This window comes from Corvus cornix, chromosome 2, assembly GCF_000738735.6.
Source record: "Corvus cornix cornix isolate S_Up_H32 chromosome 2, ASM73873v5, whole genome shotgun sequence".
Taxonomy (NCBI): Eukaryota; Metazoa; Chordata; class Aves; order Passeriformes; family Corvidae; genus Corvus; species Corvus cornix.
In genome coordinates, this window is record NC_046333.1 from 59,203,461 (window position 1) to 59,220,316 (window position 16,856).

General features: G+C 36.8%; 1 protein-coding gene across 7 annotated transcripts in view; it reads right to left on the bottom strand.

The window, feature by feature from the left end:
• Positions 1–16,856, bottom strand: part of TRDMT1 (tRNA aspartic acid methyltransferase 1) — a 45,432-nt gene that overhangs the window by 10,948 nt on the left and 17,628 nt on the right. For 6 of the 7 annotated variants that reach the window (XM_019285603.3, XM_019285601.3, XM_019285604.3 and 3 more), the window contains 7 exons: positions 13,457–13,566; positions 11,756–11,832; positions 10,231–10,302; positions 6,746–6,811; positions 5,176–5,245; positions 3,795–3,878; positions 2,933–3,303 (listed from right to left, as the gene is read on the bottom strand). In XM_019285603.3, coding sequence (XP_019141148.2) covers positions 2,933–3,303; positions 3,795–3,878; positions 5,176–5,245; positions 6,746–6,811; positions 10,231–10,302; positions 11,756–11,793 — 701 coding nt within the window. In that variant the 5' untranslated portion in view covers positions 11,794–11,832; positions 13,457–13,566. Of the gene's footprint in view, positions 1–2,932; positions 3,304–3,794; positions 3,879–5,175; positions 5,246–6,745; positions 6,812–10,230; positions 10,303–11,755; positions 11,833–13,456; positions 13,567–16,856 lie in introns of those variants that run through there. The other variant, XM_039548932.1, reaches the window with a different exon arrangement.

The following is a 16,856-nucleotide window of genomic DNA, read 5'->3' on the forward strand; positions in this document are numbered from 1 at the left end:
AGCTGAAAAAGCTACAATTAGTTCTGCCAGTAACAGCCAGAGCAGCACTCATTTTAAAACAAAGTGGTTACAAATCTTCCTCAAGATCAGAAGACCTAAACACTGTTACAGATTAAATACATATGGAATTTAACTGTGTTGTAAATACATCATCTTTAGCTGGTTAGTCGCATTCCGGAAATTCCCTAACACCAAGTTTAACAATGTAATGCACACACAGCACTGAGGAATCCTCGTCTTCCTCTTATATAGCATCTGGTAATATTTCAGTTTAATATAACTGAGCCAAAATAAATAATTGAGGTAAATTTCTAAGTGGTATTGAAGAGTTTTATTCAGAGAAATAAATCCTCCTGTCTAAATAACTGGCACTAGAGTACAGAACTCCTTCCCTTCCCCTCCCCCTCCCCTCCCCCCCAAAATCCAGTTGGTGTCCATGTGGTTTGATGGCCATGTGTGTATGTGTATGTGTGTGTTGGTGCTTTAACACAAATGTGGGCATACGGCTAATGTAATGCTAGCTGGATTGTTATTAATTATTATTGAAGCTGCTGACTACAGGAAAGTTAACATTCCTACCTCAGACCCAGAACATAATTAAATTTTGTCACAGTAAAAAAATGATGTATTGATTTTCTGACATTTCATTCCAAGTTATAATGAAAGAAGTTGGCTTAAGAAATTACAGTCTTCAATTTTCATCTGTTTCAAGATTCCCTCCCTCCTTCATTTCTGTAAGCTTTAAAAAAAGTCTTTTCATTTCATACGTGTATTTTTTATGGTTATATTGTGTCCTGTATTATGACTGACAAAAAGTAATTTCCACAAAGCGAGAAAGCTCTTCTGTAATTGATATTTACGCTATTTTGAAAGGTATCACTTCTCTTGTCAATAGCATATCAAAAATTTTAAGTATGTCCAGAATGATTGTAACTAGGGAAGTTAGATATAATTTTCATTTCCTCTGTCCTTTAAAACAGTCAATTTCCTCTCAAAACTTCAGTCACCACAAACATACTCCAAAGAGAAACCACGGTGTTGGTAGTCTCATGGAACTGAGCAATCATTCACTAAGTGCCCAGGAATTCAGTGTCAGAAGGGCACGCAGAATTACGTGCTTGATCTCTCACGCATCACAGGCCATTACACTTTGCTGTATACTCCACCAAAGCCTTTCAGAAGACATACTGATACAGCCAAAATCACTGATGAACTATCAGTGTTTGAAGTCCCTGAATTAGCAAGGACTGGAGAAGGCATACCCAGATTATTTCCATCACTAAACCTTGCTAGAAATATGTGAAAACCAAAGAGAAAAGAGGGAAATTTTTCTCCCACTCTCAAAGCTGATGGTCAGTGTGACTTAGAAGAAAGACACCAGACAGGCATGGCAGCAGAGGGATTCTCTGTACTACTTGGAGTGCTGTTCCACCCCATTCAGGGGTCTTTTTCCTAAATGTCAAGCTTCAGAGAAACATAAAAACAAAACTTCTGGAATAGATACAGCAGGGACTTATTCTTGGCCTCAGAAAGTGACTTCGATGAGATGTAATTATAAATCTTCTCTTAATGCAAAGCTGTAAATGAGATGATTACATTGAGAAACATGTTGGCAACCTTCCTTCCCAAAGGCTCTTGAAAAAGGGAACAAAGATGGTAAATCAGACAGAACTACCACCACAACTACCTCCATGTCAGCAGAGGGTTAAGAGTCATGTTCCCCTGGTGTCAGATTTCCCACCACTACATACAGAGACTTTATATTAACTACTCAGGAGCCTCCTTCAGTGTCATTTTGATAAACGTGACCACAAGCTACCATGACGTGTTCTAGTGAAACCACAAGTGGGCAATTAATTTCAATGACACTTAAGGCACAGATAAGACACATGAGACACCATTCTGGCTAAGGGGTTTTTATGACCATTCTAGTTAAGAAAGAGATTCCAGAAGATGATGACTCTCCCACAACTCAAAAGAATGAGGGCAGAAAAGGCACATACATATATGTCAATGAGACCTTGGGGAAGGCCTTTCCCATTGCATAAATCTTGAACTTTTGAAATTCTTTTTCTTCTTTTTTATTGTCAAAAAAGTTAAAAATCAAAAAATCTGCAGGAATTCTGTCTATCTGGCAGCCTAATTTCTGGTAATTAAAAAAAAGTTACGATTAGCTTTAACTCATCATCCAAGCCATCTTATTGAAAGATTCAGTGAATTCAAAAAACCAATCCAATTAGAAAAATTTATCAGTATTAAAAATTCCAAAAAATTTCCAGGCTCCAACTGGAATGTTTCAATACAAATACATTCAGTGGAAAAGCTTCTCACCAGTTGTCCACAGAGTTTCAGAACACTCACCAACTTCCAGAAGTCAAACTTAAAATTGCATGGTATGAATCAGAAAACTACTAGACAGAAAAGCACTGATGTTCTGCTCCATCAAATATGATTTGTAATGCAGCAACCTAACTGGTTTCATGACAATCCACAGCTATTCTGATCTACATAGCTGAAAAATCCAAGAAATCAATAAAATGTACAGTGGAGACAGATTTAATGAGGAATGGATCTGTCATGCATGACACTTTGTAACTTCACTGAGCAATATAAAGCGATTCATTAATGAATCAGCACTATACCAGTCTACTGGAACCATATTTCCTCAGGGGTAATTAAGCTTCTGTGAAGGTCAACAACAAATGGCAACTGTCTTTTGTGAATGCCTTTTTGGAGTGGGCACATGATGTTCTGCCAGATAGATTCTCATGCTGGCATTCCACTAGATCAGCAAGCACACTATATAAGGAGATTTCTCTCAAAGGCCTAGAATTTTTTGATGAAACACCTCTCTGTGATTTTACAGGACACAAGTGAAAATACACTTAAAATTTCAGGACATGATTTAGCAAGACATTTTCTTGCAACTTACCCTTTTGTAAAGCATGTGGATCTCCGGCAGGTGGGTTTAACAATGTCTAACAAGAAAGCATAGCGCAATAAGGACTTTGGTGGTAAGAAATACTGACTCATTTCTTCATTTTCCTCTTCCAAGAAGTCTTTTAGCATTTGAATAGAGGAATCATTATCCTGATCACATTTCCTTTCCATTTCTTCTACTGTTTCAAGCTTAAATAGAAAGGCCCCTTTTGGTAAATTCTTCTTGCTGCTGCAATCTGGACCAATATTTGGATCCAGATTCTTCTCCTCAGAGGACAAAGAAAAACTGGTTTCACCCACTTCGTCGGCAACTTTTTCCTTGAGTAAATCTTCTGGATCCTGATCTGGGAATCTTGTCAATATCTAAGAAGAAAGTGTGACAAAAATAAAATTAAAGAACTGCATTTAATAAACAACTTGACATTCCACCATACGGCAAGTAAGAATTCCTTCAGAGATGCTCAGAATAAAGCAAGCAACCTTTTGATGTTATTTTCATGAAGATTTCAAAAGCAGTACCATCAGGATTTGTTGACCTATCACCAATGATGTCAGGAAAAACTACAAATAATTGCCTTTGCAAAAAGACCTTTCCAAGTGTGTAAAAAATGGAGCAGGCCACTATCAGCATAGAAAACACATCTCCCAGCTGTTTAGAGCCATCTAAGCCATAGACATGCACATCAGTCCTTACAAAACTCAATATCCAGGCTGAAAAAAGGAGGCAGAATTTAACTTTTCTGTTGGTATCACTCAGTCCTCTTCTCCATTCATCAACACACACCACTAAACCAAAAACTTAACCTTCAATCTTCATCAAATGAAGCAAATTCAAGTAACACGAATAGACTCACTTGGCCAGGAGACTGAAAGGAAAACGGTTCGTGGTGAAGCTTCGCAATTAGAAAATACCGCAGCCTAGAATTGGGAATGCCAAGCTGTAACCAAAATTCAGAAGCCTTTAGTCCATGTGATAGGTAGAGAAAAAGTGGTCTATAGCATCATACAAGTTATCTGACATTACATGCAGTAACAGAACTACAACATACTAATATATTTTGTGACTTCAGAGATATCAGTATTGACAGAATCAGACTCAAAGAATGGTTCGTGTTGGAAGGGACCTTTACGGTCCTCTAGTTCAAAGGCCCCTCCTGTGGGGAGGGACACCTTTCACTAGATCAGGTTGCTCAGAGCCCCATCCAAACCGGCTTTGAACACTTCCAGGTATGGGGTATCCACAATTTCTCTGAGCAACCCGTTCCAGTGCCTCACCATCCTCATCATAAAGAGCTTCATCCTAATAGCTAATCTAAACCTACTCTTTTAGTTTGAATCCATTGCCCCTTGTCCTGTCACTACAGACTCTTGTAAAAAGTCCCTCTCTGTGCTTCTTTTAGTCTCCCTTCAGGTACTGGAAGGCTGCAATTAGGTCACCCTGAAGGATTCTTTTTTCCAGGGTATTCTCTAGGTATTAGTTGATAATACCTACATACTTTTAAGTTCCATACCTACGTGCTTCCAGAGAACCAAGTGAGCAATTATTCTTTGCATCTTGTAGCTTTTACTTTATAAATGAATATGAATGCGAACAAAATTTTATGTGGTGCAAGAAGAAAAATTTACATGCCTCACGATTTCTTGGGACAGATACTATCTGTTTTCTGTTAAAACCAAAAGGGTTTCTCTTTGCCTTTTTAAACAAGGAATTATAAGACACCTAACAATTTAATAAATCTACCACAACTGGTTTTCAAGCTACACTCTATCAGCTTCTTTCAAATATTTACGGTACTTCACTGATTCCAGTTAGTCTTGCACAATCTGAATCTCTCTCAAACTTTTTTTTAGTTGCCAGGGTAACATGGAAACAAAGCTCCTCCTCCCACAAGAAACAGTCACATTTTCTGTGCTGGGAAATTCAGAGGCACAGCACTTCTGAAGCAATGAGGCTCCTGCAGGGAAAACCACCTTCCTGGTTACAGTGTAAATTCATGCCTTCTTAAAAATATCAAATGGCAGCAAAGCAATATGGAACTAGGATCTGAATACAAACAGCAATATGATTATGCCAGTATGAGAAATCAGAAGTCATGTCAGATGGTTTTCTCATTCAAGTGTATCTTCAGCTTTGGGCATGACTTTCTTTTCTAATACAAAAGAGCATTTTCAAATGTTCTTGCACTCAGTGCACTTTGAACTATTAAATAATATTAGAGCAATTTTAGTACTCACACAAGTTGGAGATAAGAGAAATTCCTGATATTTAAATCCACATGTTGTTAGTGTTTGCAAAAGTTCATTTCTGAAAAGAATCAAAAAGCAATTTTTCCCTTCACAGAGTCTTTAGCCCCTTTGTTTATCCCAAATAAAAACAGATTAAATTCAACATCATATTTACCAAAGCATTCATTGAAATAATTGGGGAGCAAATTACCAATATGATGTCATCCATTTCTGAATTTGAGAGACAACGTACAAGTTCAGTGTTACAGACTATTATACATTCAAAGGCACCTCACTCATACTACAGTGCAAATGCCTCTTCAAAAAATATCCCATCTCTAGCAGAGTAACTGTAGTGTGTCAACAAGGAAAGTAATCAGAGGGCAAGATACTCTCTTTATTTGGAATCATAAAACAGGAGATTAAAACCACTACAAATAGCTCACTACTTCCCTCTGCTCGCATACACAGCACCAGTTAAGCCTAACAAAAAGGCTAAGTCATGGGATGACAAAAATCAGTGGCTTTGACTATAAAAGGGAGGTGGGACTGTAGTTTATAAACAATGGAAAAAGACTGTAAGGGAGACAATCTTAAAAAGACTTTTCTTTTGTATTCCATGCAGACTGCACTAGGCTGGAACTGTACAAAAGGCAGGAGCTGTGGCCTGTATCTGGCACTGTATGGGAGACTGCATCCCAGGTGTCCTAAGAGAAAACAAGCATCCTAATTGGGGTGCTTTCTGAAGTACAGCTTGTCCCAAGCACTGGCCAGCAAGGCACAGCGTAGGGAATGCCAGGGTCTACAAGACAGGACCATGAACACTTAACCAGTGATAGAGCTGAGCATGACTCCCAGCTGCCTGCCAGATTTGCTAAGAGCATGATACGCAGGGTGGCTGTTCTCTTGGTTCTTTAAGGAATGCTATGGAAAGATCCTACTCTATTCCAGCAAGAGCTGAGAAGTAAGACTGCAACTCTCTCTCTCCTGCTTTGGTCACAAGAGAGGAGAGTGCTCCTGCTGTCATAAGGTAACTGTAGTGACACTTTCCTCTTCCACATTTCAGACCAAGACTATATACAATCTTACTGTATCTCTGGACCATTTGATGGCAGCCCTGAAACAGGGATAATCCGCTATCAACAAAGGTACTCAAGAAAGGCCCTAGACTGTTCTGTGACCTTAACACAAGATACCAAAGATACTATGGGCTCCTGTCATTAAGCCCCTGAAACCTCTGAGTGTTACACCAATTGTTATTTTTCCTTGAAAACTAATACTGACCTTTGCTAAAGGAAACATGATCATCAAATCAAATCAAATCAAATACTCATCAAATCATCAAATGAAATTAAAAATAAAATACTGTTGCAATGTATTTTACCCACTTAGAGAAATAAACAGGTATCTAGCAAGTTCTTTTCACAACCTAAGATTTTAATTCCTGTCCCATCTCAAGCTACTTTGTTAACTCCCATTCTAGGAAATAAAAATCCCTTCTAAAGAATAAATCCCTACTCCTTCTAAAGAATATATCCTTTTTGCAAACTAAAACCTGCATATATTAATTAGAGTTTACCTTGCAGAAGAGGATTCAAATCCTTTAACATTTTCTAAAAGTAGGTATTTTGGAAGCTTCTGAAGCCTACAAGGAAAAAAAATCAAACAAATCAGAGTAACAAGATGTAAAACACAGTATATGCATCTACAGATTTCTTTAGCTACCAGAAAGATCAAAGTATTTCCACATCATGCTAGCTGTAAAGTTTAGCATCCTTAAAAAAACAAAACTGAATTAAAAATGTGGACTGCTGGTAAAAACCACAAACCCCACTTATATTCGGATGAACAGCTGTACCCTCTTGTACTCCATGCATGTACTTTTGAAAATGTTTATCACTGTTCATTTCCTAAAGCACAAGATTATTATTCAACAGATTAAGTGTGTAATAGGAAATAAAATTGTTGGGGGAACACCATCTGCTACTTAGCCATAAAACTGTTGTTTTCAAGTGCTTGTACCTGAAATAAATGTCAAAATGTCACATCAGCCTAATTGACAACACATCAGAACCAGCATTCATTCAACTGATTTAAGAAACACAACATGCTTAGAGTTCAAACTGCAGATATTCTCAATTTTCTATACTTGAATTTTATTTTGATAGGGGGAAGGGAAGGAGGTGTCTGAGCTTTAACAAGACCAGTGCAAAGCTCTGGAAATAGGCACATTCCAAAAGCAGCATATTAAATCTCTGGAGAAATGCACAGGCCCATACTGTGCCAGGGACTGTTTCAACAATTTAGAAGCATAGATGATTCAGATTCAAGTCTCTGGGAACATTTTGTGGCACTGATTAATTCTCTAATAAGGCTAATGTAGACACAGAATGTCTGTCACACACTGGGATTTCAGAACAACATACAGAAGCAGGATATTAATACTCCCAGACAGCAGCTCCATGCTTACTGAAGTTAGTGACTTTGGACTTCCATTGGAACAAATCACAGCAGAATTTGTTTTAGCACAGTTTTAATTACCACCAATTAAAGACATCACATGAATTAAAAGAACCAATGCATCTCACAAGAAACTAGAAAATGTACAAAAAACTATGCCAAATTTTAAAATAGTAAAAATAATAGTGAAAAAATAATACTAAACTGAAGAAAAAGCAACACCAGCCAAGTTCCTTGCAGAGGAATGGAGAATATATCTGCTGGTATGTCTACTCACACTCATCATCATTGCCTACTATGAAACTTCTTTTTCTGCAATGAATCCAGAGCACAGCCTGCAATGCAAGCTCTTATAGGGGATCGACAGATCACAAGGCAAGTAATCACTGTACAAAGAGGAACTGTTAAGTACTTGGCAGGTATTCACATTAAAAATGTTTCTGTAAAAGCAGCATTTGGATGTTTTAGCACTGGATTTCCCCAGGTTATGGCTTGGACACAATAAACAGACAGTATCTGGACCATTTGGGTTGGACTTTGTTTGTTGGCTGGGTGCTCCAACGGTTTCCCAGGTCTTTCTAGACCTTGAAATTGTCCTTTCCATTATCTCTTGTACTTGTCATCCCAGGCTATCTCTGAGCCTCATTTCAGCAATATGTCATTATAAAAGGCTGAACAAAAGGTAAGTACATCCAAGGGATGAGAAATTATTTTACAATTTTTATAAACTGCATGCATGCCATAGCAATTTAGAATGTAAAGGGATAACTCCTAAAACAAGAATTTCCTTTTTTGGGGGCTGAAGTACTCCATACTCAATGTCTCACAAATGTATCATATTCAAAAAACACACAAGCACTATCTTAGTAAAACACAAATCCACTGGAATTGAGAAACTCTACAGAAGCCATCATGTTGAACCTTCTAATGACTGCTTAGAGTAGGTGCTGCTTCAAGAACCCTCCCCAAGGAGATAAGGAACATTAGCAGGGTCTCCTGGGATGTTGAGATAAAAGTGAGACAGCCAAGCCCAGGTCCTTTGCATCGTCATGATAAAAATGTATATCCTGGAGTGTCTAAAGCTTTGGTTTTGAGAAGGAGAAGCTTCTGCTGTTTATCCAGCTAAGCCCACAGCAACTGGGAAACAATATTTCTGTATTAATGCACTACAATGTCCTAAAAGCAGCCAGCCTCTTAACCATGTCTCTGTTTAATGGAAAGGAATCTCCAGGTCAGGATTCCTTTAAGGATATGAAAGGTACTATTATTCTGACAAATTATTAACTTACACATTATCTGCCAGGTTTTATTTATCATTTTAAAAGATCAGTTGGAAACCTGTGTTACATTTCCTGTTCCACAAAAGACATCTTTTGCAACATCTAAACAACCCACGTTCTCTCCCTAATTTTGTATCCCTGCCAGAGGGGAGTAGTAATAACCATTCTTTTTACTCATGAATTGTCTAACTTACTGGGCTACAGAATCTGTGATTTGTTTTGTGTTCTCTGCCACAGATTTCTTACATATGGCCCTGCCAAGTCACTCAGCCCTTCTGTGTCTGTGCTCTCTTTCTGCTTATAACAAGGGCAAAGGCACAGTTCCATTTAATGTTGTTGGCTGCACACAGTTTCTAGAAGAAGGATGAAGATGCTTTTCTCCCAGTGTTAACAGCAATTTGAAAGAAAGGCTTTTTTGTACTGGTTTCCTTCTGTGCTGAAACCATTCATGTAAAAAAAAAAAGTAAAAGAAAAAGAGACACCAAACATCCCTTTGTCCTTCTCCAATCTTGAGAGCATGATGAACTATTAGAGGAATATATAGAGAACAGCTGTCCTAGTCTCCAGGTGAAGCAAGACTGCCATTAATACAAATAATTATGGCTGTTTTATTAGGAACTGGGATCTGACCAGGCAAAAAATGACATATGAATACAAAGACAAGGAAACTGTTCAGACAATGCAGTGCTATTCAAATTCTTTAGTATTACTACTCAAAACAAGAGATTGTACTACAAACCAAAAATACACAATCGGCCTCAAGATATCTAGAAGCAGCACCAAAAAGAACAAAGACTTTAAGAAAGAATGGAAGGGGTTGGAAGATGCATTGCATTGTACAGTCTATAATACATTTAAACTAACTTTCAAATGGTACATCTTCAAAAGATGACTATATGTTGAATCTAAGCTTTTGTAACCTGGTATTTTAAAAAAATTCCATGTTTCCATGAGACCAATAGGCAAACTATTATATAATCTACTCCAGCTTCTACATAAAATCAATGCAAATTTGATGTTGAACTGAAAAGAACTTTTTTTCATTTATCATATAGGCACAGTTTAAACAGACATGCAATGAAAAGGAAAACAGACAATGAAAGCATATGCAGCAACTATGAAGTGATTACAGCATTAGTAAAATACAAGCATTTGTAAGTTACATATGATCACATGAAAACAAACACAGAATACAGCACAATACTAGTAGTATCCCTCTAAAACATTAATAGATGACTTGTCTCACTAAAACATAGAAGACCTAGTTACAACAAAACCTAGTTACAAAAGAGGCTTTAGAATTGAGGTAGAAGTCCATTTATACCTTGGGAGAATATCAAGGATATAGAGAAAGCTCTTTGTCCGTGGATCGGCTACATCACCTTGCAGGCCAATTCTAAGAAAGAATAAAAAAACACCTGCGTATTACTCAGAGCAGACTGACATTTTTCTACAGAATGCTGACACTTTGCTTTGAGTTTCAAAAGGGGAGTCTGCAAAAGCATCACATATAGACAGGAGGACCTGCTCACAGAGGCAGTGTCCTGAAAGATGCTCTAAGGAATGGAAGTCTGCCCCCGGAATCCATCAGCTCACAACAAGGTTAAAATTGAAGCATTCAGTAATGAAATCCACTGCCCAGTCTGCAAAGCCTTTAGCATTCTGGTCTTGTCCAGCAAAGCCTTTGAACATACTTGGCTCTGAAAGAACAAAAAAGCCCCACTGGGTTTCTGGGAATACCCTGCTATTTTGCACTGAATATATTAAATTATTTCTATTAATTAAAACCTCATTGTTCACCATTTAGTAGCATTGAGCCCCACGTGAATAACTTTGGAACCAATTTTGTAACATTAAACTGGACAGATTATGTAGGTTACAGAAATGATAATGGTTCCAGGCCTGAGTTTCCCTAGCTTATACTTGCATTAGCTCATAAAAAAAGAATAAAAACTTTGTAGAAGAGCATTACCATGTATCTAAATTAGTCATACACAGATTATTTTTTTCATCCTATTATAAAGAAAAGAATCTGAAGAAATTATTCCTATATACATCATAAGTTTACACTAATTCATTTGTATAGATCAGCACCACTTTACAGGGATTTCTTTTCAATCTTAGAACATTCAGTGAGATATACTTTCTTACACAATCAGTGCTACCACCATCAACAGACTTTTTTCATGAAGCTACTACTTTGCATGAGTGCAGTTACTAGAATCTTACCTCCACTGGTCACTGCTGTCAAATGATATGAATTACAAGCTAATCTGAGAAATAACATCTCAGTAAACTCAGTCCTTAATCAGCAAGGTTTTTCTCTTCATCATCCACAAAATCATTTCAAAACCATTATCCTTCCAGTCTTGGCTAAAATAGAAATATTCTTAAGAATAAACTATCTGTGCGCATGTGCAATTTTCAAAGTACAAATAAAACCAGATTACATGCTTAAGTCTCATGAAGAACTGAGAAATTCCAATACTCCTTCTGGAGTTGCCCCAGGAAAATATTAGATTGATACCTAAAAGGAAAGGCAGCACTCCTAAACACTAAATTTCACTAGTAGAGGAACAATACAGTACACAAAATTGGTGCTGTAGGAAGCTTACTTAATTTAAACTGAATTAACATACACATATGCAAGAAACGTGATCAACAATTAAGATGCAAATTGCTGCATTTCTTTCATTTCAGTAATCGTGGTGAACAGAGCTACAACACATTTGCTTAGGAAGAGAAAGACACACAGATCACCCACACATAATGTCACTCTTGAAAACACTTCTCCTTTGACCGTACATAGCGCAACAACTGCACTTCTTTCCCAAGTGTGCTGTAACTACCTTGTAAATGGCTGACAGGGAGGACTCATCAAAATCATATCAAAAGATAATCTGTCAAACTCCTGCAGTGTTATGCCCTGAAAACAGAAAAAACCAGAAGAATGTTGAGTGTCGTGAACTGTATAAAACTCTCGAGTCATCTTTCAGATCAAACTACCCCTGTTATTGCCACTGTATGCAAAAAACTACCTCATATCCCATTTGACCTAGTAATTTCAAAATCTTTTCTACCTTGGCAAACCATAAAATGTAAATATGCATTCACTGCTTTGAATATAAAACAAAACACTAATAAGGTAGTATTTATACATAATCTTGAGGTTTTTATCTGCTCATTCTTTGAGGCGTGTAGTGTCTCTTTCAGTAGATACTGACCTGTTATTTCTCCCGAAAATAAAGTATCATTATTCAGATATGAAGCCTTTGTACATCAAAACCAGTGTTCACATGCTCAAAATATGTGAAAAAATATCTGAGAATAAAAGTAGCTCAAATGTAAACATGATAATTTTTACAGATCCAAACTATGGGTTTTCACTCTTAGGAGCTCACTGGCAATGCATCCTGTAAAGTTTTTTTCATTCTAGTTTTTGCCCAGTAAAAAATATTCAAGGATATTGTATGGCTGAAATTCTCCTCTGCAAAAATATTTCTGCTCAGAAAAGAAAGAATTAGGTCTGTGGTAGGAATTAATTACACAGGCACAAATTCCTCTAAACTAAGTTTTCACCAACACTAGAAGGTCAACATACCAAGGGGCCAGGAGGAAAGAAGGACAATGATCAAATAACTATGACTTGGACAAAGAAATCACTCCTTACTTATTTTGAAGGATATCTATATAGCAAATGTAACATAACTAACCTCAGAAAACAAGACAAAAACTGCTATTTTTTTCCATTAAATTTGAAGAAGATGTTACTGACTAATAATCTGCTCCCGTCTACTATAAGATGACACAGGCAAGAATTCTTCTTTTTCCATTATTAAAATATAAACTATCATTTAGCTGGTTACTATTGAGTGCTGAATAAGCATTTAACCTTTAGCCACCTATTTAACTCTTACTTAAGCTGTTGTCCTAAAACAGACAAAGTATCTTTTACTGTCATGTTGTAAAACCATAAAAGATTAAAAAGTATACAGTAATTTATAACTCAATCCAGGCAAAACTCCATGCCTACCTTGCCTCTCATTTATTAAAACAGAATCCAATTTTACTTAGTTATTTTTCAAATAATTTGGAAAGTGACAGAATTCCTAAAACATTTTATCTATTGAACCCATTAAAAAAATGTAAGACTGTTCCACCTAATATATTTTGTTGTGTTTTTCTGAGCTCAACTATAACTACAAAACAAAGGCCCCAAGTAATTTAATTAAATTCTTTCAAAGTACAAGAAAATATTTTTTTAATCTAAAAATATGATTTTTGACATTCCTTTACTGATGGTAAGCATTCCTCTTGACATTTATGTAACCTTTCTTGATGCAGCACGCAAGACTTTAAGGAAAAGCCTGCAGTATGAATATCCCTCTTACTTCAACAAGCAACCACAGTACAAGAAATCAAAGTTATTGTACAACTGCTTCATTCATAATAACATAAATATTTGTTTTTCTCTGGTTACTAATAAGGACAGTGAAAACAACTTACATCTACAAATCCCCGACTACAGTAAAAATACATTAATTACTCACCTCAATAGTCTTTGCCCATAACGGCGTGTTGGGAAAGTTGTGCTTATAAACGTCATTGGCAAGAGTGTTCACATCAACAGCAGCAACAACTTCTGCATATGTGCAGCTTTCTAAAATTAAAAAAATAATTTGAAAACTCTATCTAATCTTCACTACTCTTAGAAGAATGTATTTGCTCAGTTGTGTTACAGCTACACTCAAAAACAAAAGGTAAATTATACAATCAAACTCTGCTGTGTTGTCTTTGAAACTTTGAATTAAAAACATACTGTTTTTCTACTCATATGGGCAATACTTCCCTTCCATATATATCCAGAGATGGAAGTTAACTGTGCACTTAATTGGTAGATAAATAAATTCCAAACAGGGTGCACCTTTACAACGTTTCTACCTGCACTCTGCAGGTCTCTGTGGCGAGCAAATTCCCTGGCTACAAGAACCCCAAGTCAACCTGCCAAGCCCCACCGCCACTGCCTTATCCACTCACAACTTACAAGAACTAAGTGTGTTATTTTAGAGGAGCACTACTTCTCATTATGAAAAAATGGCACCAATATATTTGATGTATGTCTACTCTTCCAATAAAACTTTTAAGTTGCCTGAAAAACATTTGTGCTTACATTTCAGTAAACCCTTAGGCCTCAAACTCAACTGCTGCCTCCTCTGAGTTAAAGGTCTCCAAAATACCAAACTTGGCAGCTTCTCCTCTCTTGCACAGAGGTATTATTGAAGAGAGGACAGTGTAACAAATATACTCACAGCTAAAATCCTGAAATAAAAATACACTAAAAAGGATGTAAATACACAACTGTTAATTTATAGAGTAAAAGAATAATAGGTTCTACAGAAGCCAAAGAGATAAAAAGAGCAGTGTTTACTCCATTGCTCATCATGTCACACTGTTTGTTATTACTAAACACAATACCTTCACTGAGGCTTTTTATCCAAGAAGATTGGCTGTGGTTACTGTTACAGCTGCAGGCAGAGAAGTGACCCCACCTCCTGATACCCAAGATCAGTTTCAACCACCAGGATATTTACATTATGGTCAGCATTACAAAGCCTCAGATGAAACACAGGCAATTTAAAAAAAAAAGAAACAAGGCAAATAGCCACATGCCTTTGAATAATCTCACAATATGCTCAAGTAACACATTAACAAATGACCTTATGAGACAGCTTATGAATTACTGCTAGTCAGCTAATTATTTACAGTTTGAGAGATGAAAGCCCAACTGGGATGACCTCAGTGGATTTAATTTTGAATGATGCAGTTACCATCCATCTATTATCTTTCAGATTTTCAAGCTCATTTTAGTCAAAACTAAGATGAAAGAGAAATCTGGGTATTGAAAAGATTGCAGCAGACATTTTAACAAGGACAAAGCTGGTTCTTCCGGGTTTACTTGATGCAATCGAGGGCAAAAAGATAAGGATTTTCACAAGATAAATATTTACAGACCATTAGGGGTCAACATACAAATCATTATTTGCTATTACTGTCTTGACCTTTTGACCGTAAGTTGTAACTGAGAACTAAATACAGGTGTATCCACAAGGACAATAGAAAGACTACACCTGAGATTACAGAACAGGTATGTTAACACTGACACCTAGCGTGAAAAGCAGCTGGAAAATGTCTCAATTTACAAACGTATTCAAGAACCAACACTTGCATCTTCCTAAAACAAAGCTGCAGCATCTAAGTAACAGGAACAAACCTCAAGTACTGTTAAAGAGACTGCTTTTCTCACCTATTCCCTCAGTTCTTAAAACAAATCATCCTGACAAGCTAACACTTACTGTGTTTTTCAGGTACTACAGAAGAAAAATAAAATTAAAATTAAATAAAATTTAAAAAATCAAGACCCTCAAATTATTATCTAAATTAACACAGAGTTTAAAATTGGCAATTGGGAAGGCAAGCTGTGTGCTTTCTCTCACAACTCATGATTCAGATACTCATCTTTTTTACTGTCATCCATCCAGTATCTCCCTGCATCCATGTAAGAAGAAAAAGCTAATGGGGATTTCCAAAAGCCTGGAAGTACTGGAAGAGAGGACATAGCTAATAGTAACCTATTGAATCTCCTTGAAATACAGTTCAGTCTAAACCAGAGATGTAAACCAGCATGGAAAAAAGATAGGAACTTTTCCTGAAGTATTCCACCTGAGATCCTCTCTTCCCATTTCAAAGACCTGATAAATTTTTCAAAGCTTCTTCTCCTTTTAATTTAAAAATTGAAGCTCACTTGGGAATTCCTGTTACAGAACAGGCTTCCTCTAAAAGCTGATTAAGCGTATTTGTGTGGAAATGCCCTGGAAACGCATGAAGGAGCTTGAGCAGACAAGCAGCTCACACATTCAACCTAACAAAGAAAAGCTTGTGTAAATTTCAAACAATGTGAAAATGCAACATCTTTAAAGAACTTCTCCTGAAAGTTAAATAACTTTATATCAAACTGTGGTATTCTGCTTTGCTATAGCAATTACATTTACTACTTGAAAATTACTATAAGGAATGCATCATAAAATAAGCCTGAAAGCAGAATCTCAGAAAAACAGAATCAAGACAGTATTTAACTATCCCCACTGATGAAAGGCACAAAACCAACTCAGGAATTGCTGACTGGAGGGATGTTAAATCAACTCCCCAAAAAACACAGCAGAACTTCAATACAGTAAGAGACACAACTCTGGAGACTTCTTTATCCCCCTCCAAACAAGTACATCCAATTTTCGAAACACAGCTATTTAAGAGAATTACAGCAATGCAGAAAACAGTATCATTTTATTCAGACTAAAAAAAACATAATACACATTTCCTAAGTGAAACTAAGAGGCTGCTGGAATACTTGATTTGCAAGATTCCTCAACACCAGTTTTTGAGCTGAGACTTTATATTTCTGAGCAAGACGACATAGTTTAAACGGAAGCCACAGACATGATGAGGAAGTTACTCAGGGAGGTGTTATGACTTATTTTTAGGCAGACTACATTGTAATATTCTGTTTTGGCTGAAAGCAGGTGAAATCAAATTTGAATCATTCTATAAGTAATGTACTGATTTAGCACTTAAAGCTTAAAACCTCTTGGACCCAGACAGCTCAGACCCAGAAATTCTTTAACTGCCTAAAGAGGCAGCAATCACACTTTGGGTCCCAGTTCTCTGCTTTATTGAATACACAACGCTTACAAGCCCTTTCAGATATGGAGTTGTCCTTCATGAGGGAAAGGACACTGCTGTAATGATTGGAAGGTGATGCATTCGAAACAAAGGAAGACAGGATGTGTGCATTAGCTTCTGATTTGAAAAAGTAAACCCAAAGAGTGTCCCGTCAAATGCCAAAAATAAAATTTCTGATGTTACAATAGCTGTCTTTTTCCTCTTCAGAATTGA